This window comes from Poeciliopsis prolifica, unplaced genomic scaffold (genome assembly GCF_027474105.1).
Source record: "Poeciliopsis prolifica strain line A6 unplaced genomic scaffold, Auburn_PproV2 SCAFFOLD051, whole genome shotgun sequence".
NCBI classification, from domain to species: Eukaryota; Metazoa; Chordata; class Actinopteri; order Cyprinodontiformes; family Poeciliidae; genus Poeciliopsis; species Poeciliopsis prolifica.
The window spans coordinates 1,690,391-1,701,178 of NW_026562426.1; the positions used below are offsets into that span (position 1 = coordinate 1,690,391).

Consider the following 10,788-nt stretch of genomic DNA (forward strand, 5'->3'; position numbering starts at 1 on the left):
TTGCTGCACTCTGAGCTCAGCTTCATTATTTTGTTTATCCCTGAATATTGAGAAAACTCTGTTGTGGACTGAGCAGTAATGAAGCAGATCAAGAGTAGTTGGATTTATTTTTTATTTTTTGAAAAGGCTCTAGGCTGTTCAGCAGTTAAAATGATTAAAAAAATCTTTTGCGATTTTAAGTATTGTCATTTCTGTGGCTTGCAAATTATTTCGTAAATTATTTAATCACACACATCACTGATGTGTGATTAAGTAATGTGCTCAATCAGAAGTTATTCTGAGCCTTTGAAATGATTTAGAAATCAGTCGACACGTTTGAGGTGAACGGATCAGATAAAATCCCTAAAACATACATCGACATCTGAGGTTGTCGGTTGATTGATGGTTATAGCATTTTTGATGTCATGATCGTACAAAACTTAACTCCAGTTTTATTTCTTTATAGCAGAGTACACACAGTCAGTCATTGTATTTCTCTGGTCTTGTCTTGTTGAAGTGTGAACCTTCTGGAGCCTCAAACCTGCATACTGGAGTTCTTCATCTTGGTCTTCCCTCTAATAGTACAAACACAAACACATTCATTTTACCTATGAACATTTAATAGGTAAAATGAAAAAGTGTCCAGAGAAATTTTATGAAATAAACTAAAATCAGTAATAGAGACCATAAAAACCTCTGCAGTTCTTGTGTCAGGATGGGAGAGTCTGGCATGAGGTTCTAAAGAAGAACACAAATTTAGTTTCCGATGCCGTTTTCAGTTGGCAGAGATGAGAAACAAGCAGCTGTGGTACCTGAGGTGTTGGAGTTCTTTCTCTTATATATCCTGAACAACAAGAGAGCTTGAAAGAAACTCAAGGTGGAAGTGAAGGCCAAAGCTCCAGTAAGAAGATGCAGAGAATTGACCTCATCTGTAAAAACATCAGGCAGGAGAGAGAGAAAATATTTGTTACTTTTAGTCAGAAAAAAGAATCTTCACAATGCCTTGTAAACATTTAGTTGCTAACACGCCTTGGACTAGGACACTAGGACACTGAATTTATTGAACTGGAGAACTCCTTCAGTGACAGTCTGCTGCATGCTGGGTACGCCAAGGAGAGTTACCAGAGAAATATCCTTTCAGCCTCTGTTAGACTCTAGAACCGTCACTCCTCCCATTTCTGCTGCTATTTCACACATTTTTCTACACTGCATTGATATACAGTTTTCTAAACTGTCTATGTTCAATACACATGAACATTATGCACACTGAAAAGAAATCATCCATACACATCCATAATTGTTAAAACGATTTGTATTTATATATATGAGCTTTCCCAGTTAGGTTAATGAAGTAACATTCTATTCTATTGTAATACCATTGATGATTCACAAAATTTATTGCAAGTAAAAATCAGAAGGATGTGTAAACAAGCGTATTTATTTATTATTAGAAAGCAATAGTGATTACACAGCATCATGAAGAGAAAGTAGTGGAGAAGTTGAACTATAAAGTGTGCACTTCATACTTAAAGTGTGGACTTTATGGAAGAGAGGCGAGCAGAGTGACATCACTGAGAGAAAGGCATTAGAAGTCCAGTTTGAGGTTTTTATGCAGCCATGTGTGTGTTCTGGTTAGACATGATGAAAATGAAACTTATTGGGTCACATGCGAAATGTTGTGGTGAGGAAAAAAATGGCCTTAAACACCAAAGTGAGACATGGTGGTCACAGTGTCATGATATGAGGCTTTAGTTCTGTGAGGACAGGGAAGTTGGGGAAGTGATTCCTCTAAAGTCTTTACTCTTTGATGCTGACTACATCATATTTCAGATTCTGGAAAACTATGAATCATATTTTTCCAAAGCATTGTGCTTACCTTTAAAGCCCAGTTTGGTTCCATTTCCAAACACTATGTGTCCACAGGAAACCACAGCACAATAGTAAGATCCAGCCTGAGACCCAGTCAGGTTCTGCAGCAGCAGGCTGTACAGACATGAACGGGTTTGCTCCCGAGTTTTCCGTCCACACTGATCGTTCCTGTGGCTGTAAAGGAGTCCTGGAACTGATTCTCCATTGTTCCTGAACCAGTAAACACTGTGTTCTCCATCACAGCTCCCAGTTTCCACTGTACAGGTTAGATTCACATGACCTCCCAGCTGGACGGCCTCATATTCTACCTGATGGACCAGAGTCTGCATGTTCGAGTCTGAACCCTTCACGAACACCGTAGTGCCATTTCCAAATTTGAAATCAAACAAGTAACCACTGGAGCAGTAGTAAGTTGCTGCGTCTGAAGGCTGCAGCTCGGTAATAATCAGGTGGTTTTTACCTTTTCCAGAGTCCAGGCTGAAACGTGGATTGTTTTTAAATTCGTTGTAAAAAGTAAGCTGTCCATATTTGAACACAGTGGAAATGAGTTGTGGTTTTTGTCCCAAGGTTAGCTTATACCAGCTGAACTTGGCAGCCTCATCAGTTTCATAGGAGCATTCCAAAGTCAAAGTCTCTCCAGCTTCAGCTGACAAGACGCTGCTGTTCTGACGGACAGCCGAGGAGACGTTTTTTGTCTGAGCTGAGGAAAGAAAAAGGCCAAATGAATCACACCCATAATTAACACATGAAACCAAAGTCACAAGCTTCAAAGGAATTACACTGAAGACACAAAAGCACAAACTCACCCATGTTCACCAGGAGCAGGCATGTCAGCCAGAAGACGAAATGTGCAGGCGTCATCTTGGTCAAACTGCTGAATGAAAGGAACTTCAATCCGTCCTTCACTTTATAGTCAAGACCACTTGGTAGAGTAGTAGGAGTGACAGCATGTCATGTTCAGGAAACATGATCACTTATTCACTGACAGTTGTTGGTCATGCTCAGAAAACAAGACCTCAAATTGGCAGAAGTGGATTGCAGACCACAAATTTTGGGGGATTTTTTTTGGGGGGGGGATTCCAGGGCGTTTAAAGCAATTCAGTTTTAGTGAATATGCATCATCAAACATCAGAGCTGAGTTGAAAATAAAATCTGAAATTTTTAACAGTTAACAGTTCCCCGCCTACAAATATTTTATGCAGAAATTACAGTTTATTTCAGAACAGATTTTCAACAAATCACTTGCATGTAAAACACTGTATTACACAGCTGCTGAGGTTGTAGAAAAGTAAAAGCAACATTAACTTGACATCAGTCCAACTCAAATAAACCTGAAGGAATGGTTTTCATTCATTTCCAGTCATCTGCTGTAACTGGGCAGATTCCTAAATAACTTTCTTTAGGTACCAGTTTAATCAGGGAGAGCACTCAAGAAACTCTATGCTGCTCTGTTATGTTATGTAAATGTTTCTTGGTAAAACAGAAAAAAGGAATCTGCAATTTTTATTATTTTACCCATAAGTAGCAAATGACCATCACTTTTTTGAAAATGGATTCCAATCCCGTGCACAAAGCATGTCTGCTGCATAAAAACAAAACTCCGTCATAAGGATTGAGTTTTTGTTTAGTTTGGAATACTTTGATTTCATTCTTGCAGAACATACAGATGAAAACGTCATAAAACAGACAAGTGCTTATAAGACTCCATGTCTTGACTTCATAAGAAACCATCAAAACATAAGAATAAGCAAGAAGCAATAACCAAAGGAATAGACGAATAAGTCATCACTTCACCACCATGTAAACACAAATTAAACAAATTTAGCTTCCTGGAAAAGGAAAAACCCATATGACATTAAAGAACTCAGAAACATGCGTCTTTCTGATAATTAATTTACCATTTTTAAGGTCAGAAAAAAATGTGTACGTACATCAGCTTGCACTCCATTTTTGTTGTTTGTACAGTAGAATATTTTAAACTGCATTGATAAATAATTAAAACATGCATTTTTACTATTATTATTACACTTATTGTACAATTTGATCAATTGTATTTGCTTTGCACTTTTGTAATTTATTCAGCAACATGAAGTGATTTTTTTAACCTTTCTGTAGAATAAGGAGGTTCTGTATGTTTCTCTGATTATGAAAAAAATCACAATGAATTACTTATGAAATCAATGTGTAAATTCATTAAGCAGCAGCTTTGATTTGTCAACAGGATCAGAGATCTATATTTGAGCAATTAAGTGTTTAAGTTCTTTCTGTCAAATTTCAAAAACACTCAAGCTTATCTTCAGCCAGGAGACAGATTTAAACCAGCAACTGGTCAACCACATCAGTGGATCGTCTTTCTTCAGAGATGCAGTTCCTGTCTTCATCAGGATGAGGACGTCTTCCCAAATGCACGCCCTGCACACTAGAGGCAGACAGGAAGTCCTGTGTTCACCTGGAGCTGTGAAGTAAAAGGAGCTAACAGTCCATTCTGGGATTCAGAGTCTCCTGGTTCTCTATGTAGCTCAGAACACAAGGAATGAGGTAACACTACTAGTGATGACTTAAAGCTACAGTATGTCACTTAATAAAGAATATGTTATTAACTTATGTATTAAAACTGTCTCCATGTCATGACAATTTGTTGAGTCAGATAATCTGTGAAATGATCGTCCTCCCTCACTTTCTCTCTCTGCTGTTGTTGTTGTCTGAAGAAACACATTAATCCCAACCAAGAACAACCAATCAGAGCCAGGAGGAGGGGCTTAGCACTGCCAATCAGTCTCACACACTTGCTTCTAAATGGGCTAATGGGGGAGAAATGACTTACCATCACAGGAAAACTGCTTCTCTGCTTTCATCAGTGGCTATGCTAACTAGCATGAGCATTCATAGCAGGATCTGCTGATGGGGAGAAACTGCAGGAGGAGAGGTGAGATGACCAGCGCCATACAAAATTGCGATTGACAGCACTAAGACCCGCCTCCTGACTCTAATTGGTTGTTTCTAGTTAGCACTGGGAGAAGGCATTTCTCCCACACGTGATTTTTCTCATAAAATGTCGTCATGACATAGTGACAGATTCAACAAATATGTGACAGCTGGACATAGACCAGCACCCCTTCTGACCAATGGGATAAAGGTGCAAGAAAATGGATGATTGGAAGCACAAAATACTTAAACTTGGATAAAAAGGCCAAATCAAAACTTATTTTGATTTGGCCTTGCAAATCAAAAGTGTGCCCTGCACACTTTTGATTTGCAGGTGGATAAAAAGGCCAAATCAAAACTTATTTTGATTTGGCCTTTTTATCCACCTTTTGTCTCAGAAGCTTCATATCTGCTTAGATCAAAACCACATGTATCACTATGTGGGAGTGAAGACTTTGATTTGTGGGTATAAAGATCTGAAAACCATCTTCCTCCCTCTTCACAGTCGTGAACAACTTTGTGCTGGCTGAAAAGTTTGAGTTTTCCAACTCATGAAGTCAGAAATGAACATCATTGCTGACGCATTGTTAAGACTATTTAGCATACGCTGGTCTTTGGGGGTCGTAGTGTCAAGTGAAGTAAATGGAAACAAGGCGGAGGCTTCCTGTTCGCTGACCTCACAGAGGTTCATGACAGAAGAGTGTTACTGGTTCACCGTTGGTCTCTCAACCACAAAGTAGCATCTGCTGAGTTTTTTTTTTTTTTTTTTTTTTAGACAACATGTTAGCAGTAAACAGCCTGAAGATCAGCAGGCTCCATCGCTTCACTCAGAACATGTGTTTGCTTCAGACACATGAACATTTTATCTGTGATGATGTTGGTTGATTTTGTTTATAGTTGATTAAGGCAGGAGTGTGTCTTTCATTTTTACATTTATTATCTCTTTTTGCTGGAGAGGCACCATTTATACATTTTCAATTTGAAAATGTAGCAAGTAATATCTTATTGATCACCTGACAATGAGGTTAGTTCACTGTAAGGCCTGATAAACCCAACATAGGTTTTAATTCTTATAATAGACCTTTTTATTTGTGGACATTAGAACCTGATGACACTACACTGTAGGATCAATCTGGAATGTGGTTTATAATTAAATGTCTTAGTATGATTGCATAAATTGGTTTAATCGTATACAATTGAATATTAATAAATGTGATATCTTGGTTCCTGCTTGTCTCTGAGTGTCATTGTGTTCACACCAGACCTGACATGATCAAGTTTTGGTCAGAGACAAGTCATTGTGGGTTTGGGCTTCTGGTCAGGTTTCATGTGTTTGAGCTCAGCCAGCACTGATGATTCTGGTAATGGAAACTTGAACTGTGCAGACCACACCACCTCCACCACACAGGTGGAGGAAGGCCTGGTAAACAGTAAGGCAACGCTGCAGACTAAATGAGACAACCTTTTGGTTGATACGTTCAGATGACTGGAGACGTTTATTGCATCTAGCAACTAGATGCTAAATTTAACTAGCCGACAGTTTGCAAGGTCGCACTCACACACATATCCATGAACATAACCTACTTGTTTTTGGAGCCTCAGCATAAAACCATCTAAGAACTGAAAGAAATATTCAGGTTTGACATATATATATGAATATATTTTCATTGAAATAAAAGTCAGGAGTCCAGTGCCCCCTGCTGACCAATAGCTTTAGTCCACTCATTTCAAATCACTGATGATTTAATCTGAAGAAACACACTGAGCACACTCGTTGGGAGGAAAGCTGCCATTTTCTCCCACGTTGATAGTGTGGTTATGTCCAAGTTCTAAGACAGAATGTTTCAAAATGGAAACATTAATTATTTTAATGTCATATTTGCCATATTTATCAGTTATAGTGAATGATGGTCAAAAGTAGTTAATTTTAAAGGTGCATAGCACTAATTATAGCACTGTTTGCCTTTAAGGTTGCTTCTCTCTGCAAACTGCAGTGACAAACTCAGCCTTCACTACGTTAAACTGATAAAACATGCTGTGTTTTTAATCCCATAAGGTTTTTTTTATTATTATTATTTGGTGCTGAAATAAAAAGCAGCTGTACTTAGTTCAGCTGTTTGACAGCAGGGAGCAGCTTCCTGTCCATCCTCCATACAAATAACTGATCTAAGGAATCAAATGTCAACAATTGGTTCCCACAGCACTTGGATGTGGTGATTGAAGAGATCTGTATTTCAAATAAAAAAAGATCTAAGAAGTGTTGCGAAGTAAACATTTGCTTGCTTGAAAGGCGTAGGGCCCACATGCTGCGGTCAGACTTAAAAAGTTTGCTTCTGTTCTCTGAAGCTCAAACAATGTGTGTCTCTGCTCTGCGCGTCTAAAGACTTTGGCTTTGAGCTTTGACCTTTGCTTTTGGAACCAAATCATAAAGAAGATCTTATGATTTGCAAGTGCAAGCCGTGATGCTCAGATGCTCACTTCAACGTTAGACTCAATGTATTTTTAGTTCTGCAGCTGACTAATACAGAAAGCAGAGTGTTGTTGTTGCCGAGTTCCCGCTCCGGCCCGGGCCGCTCACATCGACCTCAGCACCGGTGGTTTGCCGGCTCCACCTCTCCTCCGTCCTGACAGGATGTCTCTGTGGTCAGAGCTATGATGCAGATTGTTTTTCTCCTGCAGCTTTTCAACAGCGGCTCTGCTGATACTTTGACATTTATATTAGCAAAGTAAAACCCAATATATTAGCTGTGTTTTCCGTTACAAATGTGTGAAAATCTTTGTCTGTTTTCTGCTAATGTCAAAGAAACACAACTTCTCAATTGCACAGTTTCCATTAAATAAGAGATTAATATTTTTGCAAGCTTCTGCATCTCTGCACATGCAGCTTGAAAACAGAAAACGATCACCATGAAAACCTCCCATGGTCTAAAACAGGGGTGTCAAACTCCAGTCCTCGAGGGCCGGTGTCCTGCGACGTTTAGATGTGCCTCTGCTGCACCACCTGAATAGAATAATTAGATCATTAAGGCTTTGGAGAACTGATCTACACAAGAAGGAGGTAATTAAACCATTTCATTCCGGTGTTTTGTACCTGGAATGAAATGATACACATAAAAACTGCAGGACAGCAGCCCTTGAGGACTGGAGTTTGACATATGTGGTCTAAAAATATCACCACTGTCGCAGAGTGCATCTTTCATTCTTATGTTGTCTCTTGTTTACCCCCAACTCATGTGGGGAAGGTGGTGGTGTGACCTGCACAGCTGAAGTTTCCACCGGGGGAAGCGTGAGTTTCAGGTCAGCACAGGAAACCCGCCCTGAAAGCCTCTTGTCACGGCAAGATATGATCAAATATGGCTTTGCAGGAGTTTTTGTGTGAACAATCTGAACAGCAAAAATGACCAGAACAAATATCAGAATCAGCTTTGTGAAGACAAGAAATGAGGCGGTGTGAGAGTCGATACCACAGAGTGAAATGAACAAAAAGTGAAAGTGTGAAATGAACAAGACCCAATTAGGGCTGGACAATAAATCAGTAACAATATAAATATTGTGAGAGACAAATTATCAAGATGATTAAATAATATGTCTGATAGAATTTTCAGTAATTTCACTGAACTCTGAGCCAGAACTGCATAGAATTCTGGGAGATGTAGGCATAGAAAAGGCTTTCTTCATTCAGCCTCTCACTGCCAGCTAAGTTAAGTCACTTAACTAGCAACCAGAGAGTTGCTGGGTAACTTTGTGGTTACTGAGCAACAACCTATTGAGCAGTTTCAGGTTTCACCCTTGTGCCTCATAACTGTTTCAAAATAAAAACCAAGATGGAGTTAAAACTGTAGATAAAACAAGTAAAGGTCATACTACCAGTTTGGCTGTGTGTCAAATATTTAGAACAAAAAAGTTATTAATAATTATCAATATTGACAAAGGCTGATATCGACTGATATGAATATAGATTATATCTTGATAGGTTTTTCAGCCATATTGTCCAGCCCTGGTCTCAATAAACTTTAAAATGTTGTCAAAGAACAATTATTGGGAGACATTCATGCAACAACAGTCTGTTACTAATATAGATGATGTATTTTTTTTAAAAGAGTCATAAAGAAAAGAGCTAATAGTAAAGACTTTGATCTGCAAAGTTTCCTAAAGATGGACAGCTTTGTCTCAGCATTGGGTTTGCACTGCAGTCATGCAGGATTTTTAGGTGAACACAGAGATATTTATAATCCTGCATCAGGTCCACTTCCTTTCCCATGATGAAAATAGTTACAAAACCCTTCAATGAAAACGTTCATCTCCTTTGTTCACAGATCTCAGTGAACATATCATGCCACACAGCAGTGTGGCACCAGTTTTCTGCAGGCCGTCTCACTGATGCAACCAACAACTGCAGAGTCATCTCAGTATTTCTGCAGATGACAGGCCTGCCTTCTACCGGAAACCTGAAATGTGTAGAGTAAAAAGGAACGGTGAATAGTAAAAGGACAGGAAATGGGGAGGAGAGAGAAGGAGAAGACAGGCAGCCAATGACCCAAGACTGGGAATCAAACCCAGATGGGCCGCAGTGAAGACCACAGCCTCAGCACCTGGTCCTTTTGCTCTACCAGCTGATCCACAGGATGTGACTGCTGGTTGCATTGCTAAAGAAGTGGAGTCATGGTGAATATCACCACATAGCAGTGGAAAGAGATACCATGCTTTCTCACTACGACGAGCATGTATTGATAAACTGTAAAGGGTCGTTTGGGACATTAACTACTTTTTCATACATAATATTGACTATGGCATGAATAATATTTTCTGATTAGCATGGTATGTATACATAAATATTGTTTATGTATGTCATTATCTTTAAAACCAGCCCACATTCTTCATTCTCTGGAAGAACTAGCTAGATTTGTTCTGTAAGTACAATTTGTTTGTGAAATCTAAAAATGAATTTCATTTGAAAATTTTTGTATTTAAATTTATTACCCTGAATATTTAGTTGTATATACAATATCCTCCACTAAGTCTGAGATAAATTTTTATTATTGTAAGTATGTAATTAGAATAGTTTTAGCGTATACTGCATTCTTTAAAATACATATTTTTTGTTGGTGATTGCAAACTATTGATATTAATAAAAGAAAATAAATCAAATCGCCCTTAAGCCATCTGCTGAATCGGAAGCCATGTTGGTGTGATGTTGGATTACGGTAAACTATCAAAAGAACACATCAATGCGTCTAACACATGACTCAAACATTGTATGCCAAATATTTTTATAAGTAACATTTTCTTTAAAGAATAAAGTACGAGTCAAGGATGACCAGGCTACGTATGATAGTTTCCAGCCTATTCAAGGCTAACAGTAGGCTACTCATGCTAATGGCTAGCAGAGGAAGAAGGCTTTCCAGTGGGTGACCAGCCCAGGCATGCTAATCACCAGCCTCTCCGAAGCTAACACAAGTGCGTAGCTACCGTTTCATTAGCTTCGTTACCTTAGCGGCTAAGGCTTAGCCGGTTGCTCACTTGCTGGTACTGACCTATTATTGATCAGATCAGCGGCTAGCTTCAGAATAGGTATAGTTTACTATGACAAGGAAATAGCCACTGATATGTACTTAACAGTCTTTGTTTTGGTGCTGAAACTGTGCCATAGAATGTGTTCTATATGGTTCTATATGGTTCCATATGGTTACTGGCTAATGCATGTTGCTATATTTTGATGGGTATGAAGAAATAAACTAGCAGATAAAACTAGATAAAACAATAAAGGGTGAAGGGACAAATAACCTCAGTGTTTTTGTTGTCTTATATATACAGACATTTAGGCGACATGACTGGGAGCTATGAACTTGTGACGTTTCCTTAGTTGGAAATGTGTCACTTGGTACTAGCCAATCAACTGCAGTCTTGTCTCTTAAGAGTTGAGAAGGCATGTAGTTTCTTTCCACTCAACATTAAAATCTAAGCACAATGGCATCTGCACAGCTGGTTTTAGTGATATGTTTTCTTTTAGGAGAA

General features: G+C 38.8%; 1 protein-coding gene across 1 annotated transcript; it reads right to left on the bottom strand.

Annotated features, from left to right (window-relative positions):
* Positions 1-424: 424 nt before the first annotated feature.
* LOC129378300 (uncharacterized) lies at positions 425-2,709 on the bottom strand. The gene is made up of 5 exons (XM_055058608.1): positions 2,655-2,709; positions 1,856-2,548; positions 792-908; positions 674-717; positions 425-554 (listed from the first exon to the last, which is right to left on the bottom strand). The coding sequence occupies exons 1-5, from the start codon at positions 2,707-2,709 to the stop codon at positions 432-434; spliced, it is 1,032 nt and encodes a 343-aa protein (XP_054914583.1). The 3' UTR covers positions 425-431.
* Positions 2,710-10,788: the final 8,079 nt, after the last annotated feature.

Excerpts from the sequence above, each read along its gene's own strand:
- LOC129378300 (XM_055058608.1), bottom strand. The coding sequence starts at position 2,709 with ATGACGCCTGCACATTTCGTCTTCTGGCTGACATGCCTGCTCCTGGTG. Across the intron at positions 2,549-2,654 it reads CCTGCTCCTGGTGAACATGG|CTCAGACAAAAAACGTCTCC; the intron begins GTGAGTTTGTGC and ends TTCTTTCCTCAG. Across the intron at positions 718-791 it reads AAAGAACTCCAACACCTCAG|AACCTCATGCCAGACTCTCC; the intron begins GTACCACAGCTG and ends GTTCTTCTTTAG.